The sequence below is a fragment of the Neltuma alba genome, unplaced genomic scaffold (assembly GCF_004799145.2).
Source record: "Neltuma alba isolate B1F8T4 unplaced genomic scaffold, ASM479914v2 tig00011941_pilon, whole genome shotgun sequence".
NCBI lineage: Eukaryota > Viridiplantae > Streptophyta > Magnoliopsida > Fabales > Fabaceae > Neltuma > Neltuma alba.
The window spans coordinates 65,586-85,145 of NW_021636527.1; the positions used below are offsets into that span (position 1 = coordinate 65,586).

At 32.1% G+C, this 19,560-nt stretch overlaps 2 protein-coding genes across 4 annotated transcripts in view; both read right to left on the reverse strand.

Moving 5' to 3' along the window:
* LOC114719749 (G-type lectin S-receptor-like serine/threonine-protein kinase LECRK2) overlaps positions 1-10,852 on the reverse strand; it is a 36,205-nt gene extending 25,353 nt beyond the window's left edge. The window contains exons 1-3 of one of the 3 annotated variants that reach the window (XR_003737931.1): positions 8,417-10,852; positions 8,163-8,212; positions 7,411-7,611 (exon numbers count right to left, since the gene is read on the reverse strand). Coding sequence is in view for 2 of the 3 variants with exons in the window: in XM_028905279.1 (XP_028761112.1) it covers positions 8,419-10,809 (2,391 nt within the window). In the remaining variant the exon portion in view is untranslated. Of the gene's footprint in view, positions 1-7,410; positions 7,612-8,162; positions 8,213-8,416 lie in introns of those variants that run through there. The other 2 variants (XM_028905278.1, XM_028905279.1) reach the window with 2 other exon arrangements.
* Positions 10,853-14,453: 3,601 nt separating this feature from the next.
* Positions 14,454-17,103, reverse strand: LOC114719736 (G-type lectin S-receptor-like serine/threonine-protein kinase LECRK3). The gene has a single exon (XM_028905256.1). The coding sequence runs from the start codon at positions 17,070-17,072 to the stop codon at positions 14,691-14,693; it is 2,382 nt and encodes a 793-aa protein (XP_028761089.1). The 5' UTR covers positions 17,073-17,103; the 3' UTR covers positions 14,454-14,690.
* Between the last annotated feature and the right edge of the window lie 2,457 nt (positions 17,104-19,560).

Consider the following 19,560-nt stretch of genomic DNA (forward strand, 5'->3'; position numbering starts at 1 on the left):
GCAAATCAAACTAAATTCTATAAAAGGACTGAAAATGTGTGGAGCACGAAATGAAAATTTGAAAAAAAAAAATTCAAGTTGAAAGACATCTTTTTTTATTTTGAGAAAAGATGCCTTATGAGAAATTACTCCAAAGTTCTTGAAGAAAACTTGTTCTTTTTTTTTTTTAATAAATGTGTTGACACATTTATGGACTTAAGAGTTTAGACTTTAGACCAACCGGGGATACAAACTGCAGCATTGTCCTTTAAATTAAGGCCACTGTGGTAAAAACCATAAAAGATAATATAGCTGGGGCTTGTAATCCAATTATGATAAGGTTTTATAGGTGAGATTTTTTTTTTGGACTCAAGGTTTTTCATGTGAGATTGCACAATGAGTTTTTCAAAAATCTTTCATTTTTCAAATTGCGTTGAAAAGTAATTAATCTGCATGCTGCAGTCTACGAACCATTTATTTCTTGGACAAATTGTCATGGAACATTTCAAATGATAGCTTAATTGGATGAACTTCTTCTTCTTCTTTTTTTCTATTAGAGGTAATTATATTTCAAGTACTCTTCGGCACTAAATGGGGAGAGGAATGACTCCACTAACCCCTCTCTCCATTTCCTCTCTGCTTAATGTTTTCATCATTAGATCAAATTTCAATGGTTAAGGTTTATTTTATAAAGATATTATTAAAATATTAAGTATTAAAGAATAAAAAATAAATAAATAAATTTATACTACTAAGTGTTAAAATTTGATATATAAGTAGTTTAATATGATAAATTTTTATTATATTTAATATTATAATAATATTTTTACTCAATTTTAAATCTCAATCATTAGAAGTTAATCTAATTATGAAGAAATTAAGTGGAGAGAGAAGTTAGTGGAAACATTCTTCTCCCCAATAAATATGGGTACCTCTTTTAGTAGAGATTCAAACATTGAATTACTGCTTTGTGGGAACTAACTCCTTCCGCTAGATGCAACGTACCATTTGTAACTTATAATTTTTTAAAAAAGATGTAATTAATGCATTGAGCATCTTTTTTTATATTTAATTCATTTAAGTACTATATTTGACACTTGATAGGCTAAATGCATGATTAAAACATCATTTCTGTCAGAAGTTACAATTTTAGTCAGGAGTGAAAAGGAGAACAGAAATACTAAATTTGTATTTTATATTGTGAGAAGCATGTTGCGTATTAACTATTTTTGCATCAGTCACTTTATTTTAATTGGGTTTAGGACATTCTAGTCCTTAAACTATTCTTCTATGAACACCAGTTGTCCCAAACTAATGTTGATCCTTCTTTACATATTCATTAATTATTTGGACCATTAGGTATTGTTTGGTATGATGGAGTGAATTTCAAAGGAGGAAAGTGGGATTGAGATTGGTAGTGGAATTGCGATTTAAAATTACGTTGAAGCTCCTTACCTTATTTTTGTCTAGAGAAGAACATGAGTTTCAATTCCCAAAACCATTTTTAGTTATTGTAAGATTTTCCAGTCATTATAGAGTAATTCTTTCAATTAAATTTATATTTTCTTCTACAGTCAAATACTCTTACCTAAGAACATCTCCAAAGTGGGGAACACGTTGAGGAAAAAAATCAACTCGCTGTCGGAAATTAATTTAGCGACCATTCATTTGTTAGCCAAATAGCACAAGATCCGAAGACTTTGATTTTTCAAAAGGTGCAATACATTATGACTTTATAAGGATCACTTTTTTGAGAAAAATCTTATACAAATATATATGCGCTATAATTGGTAAATGAGCTTGAAGATAATTAAAACCTGTATACAGAAAATATAATTAATTGAATACATTAGTTGATGGAAGTTACCTTTGAATTTTTTTAAGTAAGAAATCAAATAGTTGATGTTATAAAGGACTGAAAATGTGGAGCACGATGTGAAAATTTGAAACAACTCAAGTTGAAAAATATCTTCTTCTTTTTTTGAATTTTTAGAAAAGATGCCTTGTGAGAAATTACTCCAAAGTCCAAAGTTCGTGAAGGAAAATTGTTCTTTTTCTTCTTTCAATAAATGCTGTTGAAACATTACATGGACTTTAGAGTTTAGGCTTTAGACCAACTGGGTGCATTAGCTGCAGTATTGTCCTTTACATTAAGGCCAACATGGTAAAAACCATAAAGGATCATGAAGAGTTTAGACTTTTGATCCTCCTCACAACGAAACAAACACCATATAGTTATTGTTATTAAAAAAAGTTGCAATTAATGGATTGAGCATCTTGATTTTTTTTATTTAATTCATCTAAGTAATGTATTTGACAATGATAGGCTAAATGCATGATTGAAATATGACTTCTGTCACAAGTTAGAATTTAGTCAGTAGTGAAAAGAATAACAAAAATACTAAATTTGTATTTTATATTGTGAGAAGCATGTTGGGTGTTAGCTATTTTTGCATCAGTCACTTCATTTTAATTGGGTTTAGGACATTTTAGTTCTTAAACTATTCTTTTATGAACACCAGTTATCCTAAACTAATATTGATCCTCCTATTTTATTTAGACTATAGGCACGTTTTGGTATGATAGAGTGAATTTCAAGGGAATGGGAGTCAGATTGAGATTGGTACGGGGATTGAGATTTAAAATTACATTCAAGCTATTGAATGTCGAATGTTGATTAATATGAGAAGTTATCGCATTCTTATAAGGAAAAGAATACAAATTCAAATTCTGAAAAACACTTGTTGATACCGACAAACACTCTAGTCCTCGAAAAAGTTAATCAAATAAAAAAAATTATCGTCTGGTATATTTTGGGTTACTCATGGGATTGATGAACTAAAAGAAAAGAAAATAAAATTCAAAATATGAAAAACCTAAATTACCCATATCTCCTAAACTGCTACTCTCGAGTTATGGTTGCGGGCTCACTGTTTACAGAGTGATTGCAGCCAGCAACTACGCTGACCAAAAGAAGACACATGTGCGATTGACGAAAGAGACCCTTTGCAACTCTCTCCCCCAATCCATGGCCTCCATCTTCGAAGCATCTCCCACAGTTTCTCTTTTTGATCTCTTCCTTCACCCACTCTTCAATTTATTCATGAGAGCAATGCACAGCGAGAGGGACGGGCTGAGGGGTAATTTGGTCTGAAAATGTTCAATCCCAGGACTGGTTTTCCAATGCCAAGACTGCTAAAGCACTCGTGCCAAACTTGACTAAATTAATTCAGGTCAAAAAAAAACAGAGAGACTAAGGGGTGTCTGGGTATAAATGAAACTATAATTTCAAAAGTGATTTAGAAGAATTTGTCTCGATGGGTGAAAAAGTACTTTTAAAAAGTATTTTTACAGTTTTCCAAACCCCCCTAAATTAACAACGTCAATGCCAAGTTACCAGTAGTCCAATACCAATCCTTCTGCCTCATACCAAACAGGTCTTAGCTTCCCAGAAAAATTATGAAAAAAATCTCTCAAAAAATTATAAATAAATACCCACATAAAAATTAATACTAATAAAGTTTCAAAAAATTATAGATAAATAAATAAACTAATTTTTTACTTATATAAAAGACATAAACACTATTTTAACTCATCACTCTGACGGACTACTGGGTGACTATACAATTATCATTGTTCCCGACAACAATAGCAAGTATTAATAATAATAATAATAATAATAATTACGTGAGTAAATATGAGGTTTCAAGATTCTAGGAAGGGAATATAAATAGTTAAATATTAAAAAAATTTAATGACAAATGAACAATTTGAACTGCTGTCATTATTTATTATATTAAAACTTGTCATTACAAGATATTTAGATAGTGTTTGGTTTGTCAAAAAGTACTTAACAAATGTGATTTCACATAAATTGAAATAAAATTCTCATTATATATTTACTTTGTATATTTTAAGATTACTTTAAAAAAAAACACGTATATTTTTTAGTCAGTGTATTTCTTTTTTGACAGTACTTTTTAATAATTCTCCCAATTAAAATTTATATTTTCTTCTACAGTCAAATACTCTTACCTAAAAACATCTTTAAAAGTGGGTAACACGTTGAGGAAAAAATCAGCTCGCTGTCCGAAATTAATTTAGCGACCATTCATTTGTTAGCCAAATACTACCTCCGGTCCTAATTATAAGATCCAGTTGACTAATTTGAAAAAATTAAGGAAAGAAGTTAAGTTAGTTATTTGTAATAAATAGGTGTTGTCTTTTCTAAAATATCCTTACTAATCAACTATATTGGTTAGAACTATATTATTAGAAGGACTACCTTGAAAAAAATACATAAATAGAGAGACAAAGTGGATTGGGGTCTTATATTTAGGACCAAAATAAAAGTCAAACAGAGTCTTATATTAAAGACAGGAGGTAGTAGTACTTATCCGAAGACTTTGATTTTTCAAAAGGTGCAATACATTATGACTTTATGAGGATCATTTCTTTTTGAAAAAAAAAATCTGATACAAATATTTGATGTCATAAAGACTGAAAATGTGGAGCATTCTAAAGTCAAATACTCTTGTTTAAAAGCATCTTTGAAAGTGTGGAACACGTTGAGGAAAAAATCAACTCGTTGTCGGAAAGTAATTTAGGACCATTCATTTGTAAGACAAATGATAGTAGTACAAGATCCAACAACAGACTTTGATTTTTCAACTTTATGAGTATCAATTTTTAAAAAAAAAAAATCTAATACAAATATATATGAGCTGTAATTGGCAAAATGAGCTTGAAGATAACTAAAACCTATATATAGAAAATAGAATAAATTCAATACATTATTTGATGGAGGTTACCTTTGGACTTTTTTTAGTAAGAAATCAAATATTTGATGTCATAAAGGACTGAAAATACGGTTTGAAACCTCTCATCTTTCCTTCTCATCCTCTTTCCTTTTCTTTCTTTTTTAACCATTAGATTAACATTTTATAGGTTCAGATTTAACTCTTTTTAAAATTATTATTAAAATCTAATAAATAATAAATTACAAGCTATATTAAAATTTAATTCTAATGGTTTGCAAGTGCACTAAATGTTTTTAAAAATTTTTTATAAATAGTTTACAAAAAACTAAAATCTAAACTATTGAAATATGTCAATCTAACATTTTAAAAAAAAAAAAAAGAGGAGGGAAGAGAAGAGGTTCCAAACTAACTGAAAATGTGGGTCACGATATGAAAATTTGAAACAACTCAAGTTGAAAAATATCTTCTTTTTTATTTTGAGAAAAGATGCCTTATGAGAAATTACTCCAAAGTTCTTGAAAGAAACTTGTTCTTTTTCTGTTTTTAATAAATGTTGTTGAAACAATATATGGACTTTAGAGTTTAGACTTAAGAACTGGTTATACAAGCTGTAGTATTGTCTTTTAAATTAAGGCCAACATGGTAAAGACCCTAAAGGATCATATAGTTGGGGCCTGTAGCCCAAGTACGGTACTGGTTCGATACTCATCATAACCGAATGAACACCATTCGTTTATCGTTATGAGAAAATTTGGACAATTTAAAATCTAATTTAAATGATGTAAATTTAAAATTTTTAATTAGATATTTTTTAAGGAAAAATTTCATTTAAAAACCACTGTAGCCAATTAATATCAGTCAACCCCCAAAATATTTGAAAACTTCAGTCAACCCTCTTGGACCAAAATGAAATTAAAATTTAAGGATAAAATTATAATACTACCCCCTTTTTTTTAAAAAAAATAAATATTAACTATAGCCAGAGCTCTAGCTGCTGGTGCTCAGGTGACCGATGCTATAGGTCAAAGCTCCAGTGACCGGCTACTAGACTTCGATGGTTGGAGGATTTCTTAAAAAAATTAAGTAGCTAGGGGGGTTTGAACCCATGAACCCTTGGCACACCAAAATTAATGTGACCACCAAGCCAACTAAACAATTTAATTACATGATACAAAGAAAAATATATGTAACAAAACAAATACAAGTGTTGAAGTGTAAACAAAAAAGTGAAATTCAGCAATTCATAATAAAAATTCGGCGATTTACAAGTAAAATAATAGAATTCACAACCCCAAATACAAGTATTTATGTGTGAATAAGCAAGTGAGATTCAAAGATTTACAATAAAAATTCATGAATTTATAACCTAAATTCGGTGATTCACAATAAACATAAGAGAATTCGTGTAAATGTTTGTGAATGAATAAGTAAAATTCAGAAATTTGCAAATTCCGTGATTTACAACTCAAATTTAGAGATTCACAGGAAACATAAATATTACCAAACTTATAAGAGAATTCACAATCTCAAAAGTTTTGCTAATTAAGGCACCGGAGCTTATGTTCAGGGAGACTTCATTTGTGTTGTGAATTTCATTATGCTCCTTAGATGCATTGTGCATTAATTTAAATTGTGCTTCAAATATCTAGATTTATTTCTTTTTAACTTGTGAATTTATTTATTATGATCTGTTAAATATATAGAAGTTATGAGTTAATTATCAAAGGCTTCGACATACACGTGTGTGCGTGGGGAGCTAGAAGAAATGAAGACTGTATGTGGAGAATTGTATTATTAACAATATGTTGTCCACGTAACATTTATTTATATTACCAACCATATTTTAATATCTTATTTGTTGTGAAAAATTATAATATAATTACATTACAATGTATATGATGAACACAAAATGGGTAAAAGCTAACTTGAGATCATTAGCATTATAAAGAAACAGAAATTAAATATAGGCAATATGTAATTAATTCTAATACAACGTTACATTTTTTTTTTTATTCGACCAAGCCTCAATTAGCAAAAATAAAAAAATGCTGGTCTTTACTTAATGTGGCCGAAAGTAGTGAAGCCTCCCTGAATAGAAGCTCCGGTACCATAATTAGCAAAACTTTTGAAGTTGTGAATTCTTTTATAAGTTTTGTAATGTTTATGTTTCTTATGAATATCTAAATTTGAGTTGTAAATCGTTGAATTTTTGTTATAAATTACTAAATTTCACTTGTTCATTCACATTCAAACACTTATATTTGAAGTTGTAAATTCTCTTATGTTTCTTGTAAATCGTCGAATTTGGAATATAAATCCATGAATTTTTGTTGTAAATATTCAAATTTCACTTGTTTATTTACACATAAACACTTGCATTTGGAGTTGTAAATTCCATTATATTACATGTAAATCATTGAATTTTTATTGTGAATTACTAAATTGTACTTGTAAATTGTTAAATTTCACATGTTTATTTACACTTGAACACTTGCATTTATTTTGTTACATATATCTTTCTTTGCATTATATGACTAAATGGCTTGGTAGTCACATTACTTTTGATATACTAAGAAGTCATGGATTCAAACCCCGACCAAGAAACAAGATGGAAGAAGAAATTAAATTTACAAAAAAGAAAAGCAACTTGACGGAAGAAGAAAGCAAAAGAAGCCCAAAACACAACAAAAGAAAAATAAGAGCTTCCTTTTAAGAAAAAGACCAACATCATATTGCGAGCTTGCAAAGGTTCAGCGATCAATGATCCTCTCTCCCAGTATTCCAACCTCCTTCGTCTTACTTCTTATTCAAGTCAAAACACAAACACCCATCATCCGCCACAGCCACACATTGCATGAGCCAACAATATAACCTGCAAAATTTTATTTATTTTTTCAAATTTAATTTTACACATATCATAGTGTATGTATGATATATAAGAACGGGATACATCAAGTTAAAATTCAAAAATTAAATTACAACAGAAAGTTATAGGAATTGAGTTGTAATAAATTAAAGTTTAAAGATTAATTTTTTTCAAATTTGATGCAAATATCACAATATATAATATATAAAGATTGAGCTACATTGAGTTAAAATTTGAAAATTAAATTACAATCGAATCAAAATTATAGGGACTAAATTGCACTATATTAAAATTTAGAGATTGTGCAATTATAATTGAGTCAAAACTATTAGGACAAATAGATTAAATTTCTTCAAAAAAATTACTTTTTTTAAAGAATCTTTCATTCATATATTCTTTCCTTCCTATCCAAACGAAACTTAAATGTCATTAATCTATCATAGGAAAAATTTAAATTTAAATAAAAAGCAAGACAACGTAGCACATGATATGGAAATAAAAGAAGTATATCCCAAGAACAATTAATTAATTAACATGACTCTTGGAAATGGAAGTACATGAATGCTAAATTGTAGATTAAGAGCCCCACTATGCGCTGTAAGAAGAGCTGCAATTTGAATTTGAAAACAGAGTGAGTAGTAAACATTATTGAAACGCATAAAAGAGCTCTGCTTTCCCCCTTATTGAACAGCAACACTTAAACGATTGCTAAACATAGAAGGAGCCCAAGGATTTTAAAACGGATGAAACTAGCCTAAAATGGTAAAATCAACATGATATCCTTTTTTTTTTCAAGGTGTTGAAGGCTTACCTTTAACTTTCAATAGATTCCAAAACATCAGGATCTGGCACATCCATGAATCCTTCAAGCATAAGTACAACTTGCTTCATGGTGGGTCTCAGTAATGGATCCTCTAGAGTGCACCAAATACTGATCAGCACATACTTCTCTACCCTCTTCATGTCAGTAAGCAATTCCTCATCATCTTCCACTAACAAGTCAAATCTACCAGAGTGAAAGCAATCCCATGCCCAATCTATCAGTACCATCTTATTCTCATCTTCAACATTCCTATCAAAGTTCTTTCTGCAACAAATGATCTCTAATAACAAAACTCCAAAGCTATAAACATCCACTTTTGTAGTAATTGGCTTGTGTTTGAACCACTCAGATGCCACATACCCTCTAGTTCCCCTAATTGCTGTTGTAGTTACAGTTTGGTCAATCTTCAATAGCTTTGCCAGACCAAAGTCTGAAATTTTAGCTGTACAAGAGTCATCAATCAAGACATTTTGAGGTTTGATGTCACAATGGATAATTTGAGAGGTACATTCTTCATGCAAGTACAGGAGTCCTTTAGCTGTACCTATTGCAATTTGCATCCTTTGATGCCGGGTTGGTCTTTTGCCTTCAAAAAGAAAGTTTGCCAAAGTCCCTTTACTCATGAACTCATACACAAGTAGCCTATGCTCTCCTTCATTACAGAATCCCAAAAGTTTTACCAAATTCCTATGGTGTGTTTGACCAATTGCACTCACTTCTGCTTCAAATTCCTTCTCACTTTCATCCACCATTTTTAATTTTTTAACGGCAACAAAGTTCTTTTGAAGATTTGGCATAACACCTTTGTAAACAACAGAAAATCCACCATGACCCAATTCTTCTGAGACTCCATTTGTGCCTTCTAGTAACTCTTCATAAGTGAAACTTACAAGGTTCACGTTTGACACAAATCGACTTGTTTTGGTAACCCTTTGATCAGTATGGCGAAACCAATATAAAACCCCACAAACTGCCACCACCAAGAGCAAGATCAAGAACACTGAACTGCCTAAAAGTATCAAGCCAATAACAAATAACTTTGATTTGCCATTCTTTTGATTAATATCTCCACGAACCAGAGTAGAGGAATTATCTTTTCTTATTTTGACTAGAGATTTCCCTGGGAATGATGAATCAAACCTTCCATTAAAGAGAGGTAGGTTCTTCTTGGAACATGCCCCATCATTGAAAGAAGCAGCCACACAAAGGCAATCCTCTAAACAAGCTTGTCTACACCAATCTTCATTTACTGGTTTGAAGTGTTCGTAGTCACAATTTGGCCAATTGATATGAGGCATCTCAATGAAATCAAAAAGGTGTGCTTCGGAAGAAGTTTCATCACAACTTTGTAGAACAAAGTTTTGTTTGCATCCTTTCATCACATCATTTGGATCAATGATGCTATAACCAATTGGACAATGACAACTTTTATTCTTACCATCAAAGTTACAGTAGCTGTTGAATCCACAAGCTCCACCTCCTGTTGGTCCATTAATTCTCATACAAATATTTGAAGGCGTCACAGATTGAATTGACCAGGCCATAGGCAGATTTCTTGTACTGGAGTTACTACCCTTGGGATAGATATAGTGCCGAAAGACTCCATCATATTCAAGAACAGCTCTCTGGTAAAGATTTTGTGCAGAGATGTCCTTCAGGGATGATATTGTTTGGATTATACTTTGATTACTTCTTTGAACGACTAGAAAACCAGATTGGTTAAAGACCACTGAGAAGTCACTGCCAAAAACCTGGGTACTCCAATAAGCAGAATTTACAGAATCAGTTGGGAAATCAGTTGTGTAAAGCACAAAATTCCCATCATCTTGTAGTGCAAACATAAATCTCCCCTTTGAATAATTATTCGGCGAAAAGTGTGAAACAAGTTGAGCAGGTTGATGCAAAACCTGTCCTGGTAAAATTGTGTCAGTAGGCTGATCAAAAGTTTGCCACCAATTTTGAGATCCTTGACCAACCAACACAAAGTTACCAGTATCAAGCATAGCAGCATAAGAAACTCCAAATCCTATAGGGTTAGCACTCCAAATTTGCTTACCAATGTGATCAACGAGTTGGAAAGAACCATCTGAAGTGAGCTCAACTTTGGAACCCTTTGGAGCAAGATTTTGTCCATTGACCGACCAGACAACAGTTTTTTCTGGTATTTTGTTGAACCAGATGGCTAGTAGGAACCCATCTTTCTCAATTTTCTGGAAACCAAATGCAAAATCACCAGATGGTGAAGGCCAGAAGGAGCCTTTTTCAACTGCAGTCAGTGAACTGCCCAAGGATATGTTCTTGGAAGCTTGAGAGACTACAGAATGCGAAAGCAAAGCAAGTAAGAGAGATAGCAAAATTGGGTATGGCTTTTCACAAGCCATTTGATGAAACTTGAGTAAGAAGTAGTGTTTCTTCTTAATATAGGCACCAGTCAGCTTTGATGCAGAGTGAAGCAGATAAATAAGTCCATGGAGAAGAACCTCCCAGGTAAAAGTCCAAGTGAAGAAAAGTTTGTATTTCCTCACAACCGCATATTAATTATCTAAATCGTTTTTAGACTTGGGAGGAAAAAAATCTTATCGTTCGATGACTAGAAAAGTTCGTGCTTCCCTCGTTTTTCAAGTACTACTGTTGGAAAGGAGGCTAGCTGAGTCTTTAAAGATCTTAATTGTTGGTTTGTTAAGTAAATTGTCCAGGATATCCATAGCTTCCATTCAAATGGTAGCTACTGTTTATTAGTTAAACATCGGACTCCCTTTTCCTTCCTAGCGCACATGAATCATTTATTTGAAAAAAATATGGTTCTAGTCACAGTCAGAACCTCGGCGTTTTTATAAGATGCAATACATTACGAGTATCGTAAATTTTTTTATTTAATTAAATAAGATATGAGCTTTAGTTAGCTTATACCCTAAATGCATTTGAATGTATTTAAAGCTGTTAAAATGATTTGGCCAAAAAAAAAAACTGTTAAAATTATTAAAGCATGGACTCTGTTGTTGGGTGTGATTTTTTTTTTAATTGACATAGATATCCTTCTATTAGGCCCAAGGCATTGTCGGACATTATCTCATATATGTGGACACTTGTTTTAATAAAAATTCAAACTTTAGTTCGTAATGTCATGACTGGCTCCTTTTATTAGACTAAATCCCACTAGTAACGTGAATTTAATTCAAAAAACATACTTAATTTCTTATGAGAGAATTTCAAAAAAAAAATCTTTAAATTTTAAAATTATAAATCAATCTTGTTCATTGCACTTTAATAATAATTAGTAACATTTAAAAAGAAAATGACAACACGTTTTCGTAATCCTTCTTGATTTAAAATTTTAAAATTTTAGAGGTTTTTTTTTTGAAATTTTCTCATTTCTTATTATTGAAAGAATAAAAGGAGATCTTTATTGGCCAATCAAGCGTAAGGTTTAAAAAAAAAAACCACTTAGTGAGTTACAGTATGTGCTTTCGTCGTTTTCTATCCGGTCCTTCCCCAGTTCCCCCATTAGTAAAAGGAACTGTTCTGATTGCTTACCTTTCAAAGGATTCCAATTATTCTTTATGAGTATCATAATCTTTTTGTTTTATTAAATCAAATGAGATTATTTATATATTGACCACTTACTCTGTTAGGTAAACAAAGACGTCCAGGAAGAAAGAAAACGCGTTTTTATTATCCATAGGACAACTGGTACCAATTGGTAAGTTCGTCTCTGCTTCCGGTCCAAATGAGTAATGACCAATCAATATTCCCTCCATTGTGAAATCAAAAAATGGAGGTCATTCTCTATTTTCTTGATTTATTCAATATTATTCTCCTATTAAAACAAATAAATTTATAAAATATTATCATAACTTTACTTTGAAGGTTCAAATTTAAGACTAACACTTTCTCCTCATTTTTGAGATGCATACTCAATGTGGAAATTTAAATATTACTGCATAATTTGACTTTGAATGTGATCCCATGAATTCCCTCCTGCCCCTTGAAACTGGGAAAATTGCCCCCTCCTCAACGCAAAACAATGGAAATTGCCCCCTCCTCAACGCAAAACAATGGAAATTGTTCACATTAATGGGCTAATGGCAGGACTTGGCAAACACTGACCATGAGACAGTCACCATTTTATTATGTGGGGCCAACATGCATGCATATATCACATCACAAGTTATTTGTAAGAAAAAATTTTATCCTAAATATAAATCATGGGTATTTAGTAATCAGTTTTTAATTTTATCCGTATTTAATTGTACTTGGAAAGAGAGAAAATAAGAAAAAAAAATATTAAGAATGATTGGTAAATGCACTGAGAGAAAACTTTCACAAAGATAAATTTAAAATTTTTTATCAATTTAATGTATTCTTTAACATGTAAGAATAAGTTACAACTGACTTATAATAAGAATCAAAGTAATACGTGTGTATCTTAGACAGAATCTTTCCATTACGCAACCTCTCCATTTAGCCTCCATTTAGATAAAACAGTGTCATTTGTCCGTTTAAATAAAACGCTATGTTCTCCAACTGGGCACTTAAGCAGTAATGAAACACCAATGATTTTAGCACATGTTCTGTGCAGGGGAAGAGCACTAATAAATTAATCATACAGAACATAATAAACAGTGAGGTGAAAATTGCTTTCACGTTCTGTGTAATAAATTCAAAGACATGACAAAAATTTAGCACATAATCATTCTCTTAGATGGCCAGGAGTAGTTCTACTCCCTACTATTTAGCAGCTTTTGTGTCAGCCATATAGCGAGCACTAAAAGATACCGCCTCCTGTGGCAATAAGATATCACCTCTTTGATCACCAGCCAACGGTAACTGTGCAGGCATTACTATGGTTGCAAGAAACATCAAAGACAGTTCAATTTGTGAAACGCCCAACCATTTTGAAAAATAAAACTGTAGTTTGGAATACTGTAGATAAAGCAACAGACATAGAGGGGTGTAATTTGTGAAGGAAAGGAGGGCATTAGAGCATTTTAAAGGGTGAGAAATAAAATAAGAGGGTACCTCTGGGCGATGGTGGGTGAAGGTGAACAGGACCATGGGTGAACACTTAGAAGAGCATCATGGATGAAAAGAATCAGGAATTATCACTAACAACAATGAGATGTGGGAAAGAAGAGAAGTCGACCACGGAGGAATAAAAAGCTCATGAGACTGAAACGATAAACGCTCAGTTGGATTGGAAAAAGCTGTAAAAGTTTTTCAAAAAAAATCGTAAAACGACACTGTTTTATTTAAATGGAGGCTAAATGGAGAGGTTGCGTAATGGAGAGGTTCTGTGCTGATAGGCGTTATAAGGACCTAATAATAACTTTACATAAATTAAAGAACTTAGCTAAAATTAATTACTACCTGTGGTCAAAAATATAAGAGTTGGTTTGTAATGTAACTTATGTTACAAACTAACTCTTATATTTAGAACTAAAAATAGTATTTCTTATTTGAAATCGTTTGCAACCACTGCCTTGCAGATCATCCAATTTGGACTTGGAAGAAGAATTTGATTCTAGGTGGTTTTCAAAGGGATCATTTTTTTTTTGAGTAGATTCAAAGGGATCATTTATTTGCTTGTTCTTCACAAACTAGTTTTGTGCAAGGCACCAACTAGGAATGGACTTGACATATCAAACGTGAATTAGTAATATGACAAATTTAAATTTAAATTAGAAAGCAGGACAACCGCCTATAGTGTTAGAGCTAGGAAATGGCCTAATGGACAAAATATAAATTTTTTAAAGTACAAATCGCAAATACAAGATTAAATTTTACTGAATGCTCGTCTCCTTCATTCAAAAATATATATACGCATATATATATTTGATCCTTCAAATTAGGCCCTTCAAAAGTATGTTGGCAGGTTGATATAATTAGGGAGAAAGATACAATCACATAAATAAGTAAAAGACAAAACAGTCTCACAACATGGTTTAATTCTTATGAAGTTCTGAGATTACCCTGTTTAGGAAATGATCTAACAATCTTTGTGTGAAAAAAATCTATCTGTTGTAGATCGTCACAACCCCAGCTGCCACTACTAGTAATGTGGAAGAACAAGTTTGATTATATGTAGTCACAACAAAATCTTAAAATAAACGAGAACCACAAAATAAACTTGGATTCTTATAAGATACACTAAACAATACTACATCTGGTCCTAAATGTAAAATCTAGTTTGAAGTGTAACTGCAAAATAGATCTTATATTTAGGATCAGGGTAGTGTATGATATTTATTTGGTGGAAGGCTTATCATTCACTTGTAAAGGATGGCAGGTCAGGAGGATTTGATACATCCATGAATCCTTCAAGCATTTGCACAACTTGCTTCATGGTGGGTCTTGTAGATGGATTCTCTTGAATACACCATATGCTGATCTTCACATACTCTTCTACCCTCTTCATGTCAATTTGAGCTTCCTCATCATCTTCCACTAATGGGTCCAATCTCCTATAGTGAAAGCAATCATATGCCCAATCTATTAGTACCATCTTATACTCATCTTCAACATTCATGTCAAAGTTCTTTCTGCAACAAACGAGCTCCAATAACAAAACTCCGAAGCTGTAAACATCCACCTTCAAGGTAATTGGCTGGTTTTTGAACCACTCTGCTGCAACATACCCCTTAGTTCCTCTTATTGCTGTAGTAGTTACAGATTGGTCAATCTTCAATAGCTTTGCTATCCCAAAATCTGAAATTTTAGCTGTGTAAAAGTCATCAAGCAGGACATTTTGAGGTTTGATATCACAGTGAATGATCCGGGTATTGCACTCTTCATGTAAGTACAGAAGTCCTTTAGCTATTCCTATTGCAATTTGCATTCTTTGATGCCAAGTTGGCCTTTGATCTTCAAAAAGGAAATTAGCTAAAGTTCCTCTGCTCATAAATTCATAGACAAGTAGCCTGTGCTCTCCTTCATTGCAGAATCCCAGTAGTTGCACCAGATTCCTGTGATGAGTTCGACCAATGGCGCTTACTTCTACTTCAAATTCCTTATCGCTTCCATTGAACATATGTAGTTTTTTCACAGCAATGAGATTCCCTGGTATGTCAGGTAGAAATCCTTTGTAGACAATGGAAAATGCACCACGGCCAAGTTCTTCTGTGAACCCATGTGTTGCTTCCTTCAACTCCTTGTAGCTGAAACTTCTGAGATTCATATTTGATATGAATTGGACATTTTTATTAACTTTGGAATTATTTTGGCCAAATCGATATGCAACCAAACAAGCTGCTATTAGTAACAAGAAGTTCAAGAAAACTGAACCGCTTAAAAGTGTAGAACCTATTATAATCAATGTTGATTGATCAGTCTTTTGATCAATATCATCAGGACTTAAAGGAGAATAATCCTTTCTTATTTTGATCAAAGCTTTCCCTCCAATAGAATTATGCTTTCTTCCATTAGAGAGAGGTTTCTTCTTCTTCCAGCATTCTCCGTCTCTGAAGAAAATAGAGGAACAAAAGCAATCTTCTAAACACTCTTGTCTGCACCAATCCTCAGTCACTGATTGGAAGTGTTCATAATCAGACTCTGGCCAATCCGTACTGGGCATCTCGTCGAAATCAAACAGATCTGTTTCTAAAGAAGTTTGATCACAACTTTGCGAAACAAAGTCCTGTTTGCAACCTTTCATCACATCCCTTGGATCAATAAAACTATAACCACGTGGACAATGGCAACTTTTAATCGCCTCATTAACTGTACAATAACTGTTCCAACCACAAGCTCCGCTTCCTGTCTTTTCAGTAACTTGTAAACATATATCTAAAGGTGTGACAGACACAATTGACCATTTTCCAGTGCTAGAACTATCACTCTTGGGGTATATATAGTGCCTAAAGACTCCATCATAATCAAGAACAGCTCTTTGATAGAAATCTTGTGTGGATGGAGCATTTGACGATATTATGCTAATTATAGTTCCATTATCTGCACTTAAAAATATATAGCCTGATAGGTTGAAGTTCAAAGAGAAGCGAGCAGTATCTAAAACTTGAGTACTCCAATAAGGAGAATTCACTTCATCCTTTGGGAAATTGGTTGTGTAAAGCACAAGATTCCCATCAGTCTGTAGTTTAAACTGAAATCTTCCAGGTGAATAGTTGGTTTCCAAATAGCGTGAAACAAGTTTAGCAGGTTCTTTCAAGACTTGCCCTGGTAAAATTGTGTCAGTGGGTCGAGCAAAGCTCTGCCACAATTTTTGAAAGTCATGACCAAATAACACAAAGTTACCATAATCAAGCATGGCTGCATAAGCAATTTTACCTAAAGGGTTGGCATTCCAAATTTGCTTACCTTCGGGATCAACAAGATGGAACCAACCATTTGAGGTGAGCTCAACTTTAGAACCCTTTGGTGCAAGCTTTTGTCCATTGGCTGACCAAACAACTGTGGTTTCTGGTATTTTGTTGAACCAGATGGCTAGTAGGAATCCATCTTCCTCGATCTGTTTGAACCCAAATGCAAATTCATCAGATGTTGAAGTGCAGAATGATGATCTATCTTTCCCCGCCGTTAGGGATGAACCTGGAGTGATGATATTCCTTGAAGTTTGAGCAGCTACAGAAAGTGAAAGCAAGGCAAATAAGAGAGACAAGAAGATTGGAGATAGCTGCACAAAAGCCATTATTAGATGAAAGGACTTCGTTTGATTTGATGAAGCATGAATATACAAGTAGTGCTTCTCTTCTTAATTATAAAGAATACCAGTCAGCATCTGGAAGAACCTATCAGGTCAGGTCTAGAAGCAGGAGCCAAGAAAAATTTGTATTTTTTCTTCGGAAGTGACACATAAGCTTTGTGGAAAAATTATGCAGTGCTTCTCATCTTAACTATAAAGAATACCAGCCAGGATCTCGAATATTGCTGAGTCAAGCTTTCCAAAAGTTGTGGGTTTTCCGAAGAATATAGCGCGAAGAACCTGTCAGGTCAGAGCTAGAAGTCAAGATTTGGCCAAAAAAAGAGCTAGAAGTCAAGAAAATTTGAATTTTCCTTCCAAAGTCATACACGCACTTTGAGGAATTGTTGAAAAATATACTAGACTCCAAGATAATGTGTTTGTATCTTTTTAACCAAAGGGTGTTGAAAAGTACAATGGATATGTGGCAACCATTCATTTGGAAGACGAATTGCACAGCATCTAACAACCATTCAAATGATGGCCACCATTCATTACGAGAATTTTTTGTACTTAAAATATGCACTAAAACACGAGTATTATATTCCTTCGGATTTAAATGTAAAAACTAGTGGAGGGTTTGTTTTAATTTTAAATACAAAACTTCTATTCACCTTTTCTCTCACAAATTTATAAATTTTTTCCCATCTCTCTATCCATGGATGTTAAGAAATGTTTTCATTAAATGAGTAGTTTCTAATGCCAATAGTTGAAGAAGATATTTTAGAAAAATCAATACATATTTTTATAAATAATCTACTTAACTAATTTTCTTAATCTCTACAAATTAGTTATTTAGCTCTCAAATTTGAGATCAAAGGAAGTACTACCTCCAGTCATTAATATAAGATCTACTTTACTAATTTGAGTAGATTAAAGAAAGTAGTTAAATTAGTTTACTTGTAAAAAATATGTATTGATTTTTCTAAAATACCCTCTTTAATTATTGGGGTTGACACTACTGTTCGATGCAAACTTTCTTAATATATGCAATCAATAAGATTAGTTTAAATAAATAAAAAGACAAAATAAATTAAGTTCTTATATTTAAGACTAAATTCGATCTCCTACTAGCTTTTATATTAAGCATTGCACCCAGTATAATAAAAAAGTTGTGCTTGAAGATAATTAAACCTATAGGAAATAGGAGTGGCTGAAATAAAAAAGAATCTGATTAAGATCTTGAAAAGGGGGAACAGGTTAGTCTCAAGTAGACTTCTAAAGCAGTTAGCATGTGGTTAAATGTGTTTTACTTTTGAAATTTTATCCTATACTTTCTAAATTATATTTATTATAATATTTTATTAATTTTATCAAAACTTTTATTTTCATTCCATAATATTTTTTTAATCTAATATATCAATTCACTTTAAATTTACCTTTTCAAGTGATATTTATTTTGACTCGTTTACTTATTGAAAAAAGAAGAAAAAAAAATTTATTCAAATATTTATTTTCCTTCAAATTAGAAAATAACAACGTCAAGAACAGTTTGGAAACTTGGGCTTGGCCCACGACGAAAAATACACAAGATATGGAAAATCGGCCCACATGGGAAGAGCAGGGATTTTAGAAATTTTTCTTTCTTAATATTCCCTCCTCCTCATTTGTCTCCCACATTCCCTCCATCAAAACATAGCCTATTATTTTAAAATTAGATGGACTATTGTATATTTTATAAAACTCAAAGAAATGAGTAAATTCATTTATTCTATCAGGGCCTTTGTTTTTGGCCAAATTTTATAAAGACTTGTAAACATAAAATAGTAGAATTTATTGGAAATATTATATATCATATTAATATTTACGCCTATATCAATTTGAATATTGATCTTTTTATAGCTTACAAATACCATTCGCCATGCTATAGTACATGTGAACCAGGTAGCTTTTCGCAATACACAAACAAACAAGAATACAATGGTCCTGCAGTGTATATTGCTTTATATCATATCTGATACTTAATATAAGAGTTACGTATCTGATTTGAGCATATTGAAAAAATTAGCTAAGTTAGTCATTTGTAACATACATGAATTGATTTTCCTACAATACCCCCTTTTAATCATGATTATCCTTAGATGGAAACCTCTTGACATGTGTGATTAATGAAAATACATTAGAAAATGAATTACAAATTTGATGACAAAATGGATTAAAGTCTTACATTCAAGACCAAATTTAATTTATAACTAACTCTTATATTAAAGATGAAAGTTACTACCTATGGTCCTTAATATAGGAGCTGGTTGACTAATTTGAGTAGATTAAAAAAACTAGTTAAATTAGTTGTTTATAATAAATAAGTGTTGTCTTTCCTCTAATATTTTTATTAATCAAGCATATTGGCTAAAACTATTATTATTACAAGGATTGCCTTGAAAAAAAATAAATAAATATAAGAGACAAAGTGAAGTGAGGCCTTATATTTAAGACT

Bases quoted from the DNA above. Each gene is read 5' to 3' on its own strand.
- LOC114719736 (XM_028905256.1), bottom strand. From the start codon at position 17,072: ATGGCTTTTGTGCAGCTATCTCCAATCTTCTTGTCTCTCTTATTTGCC.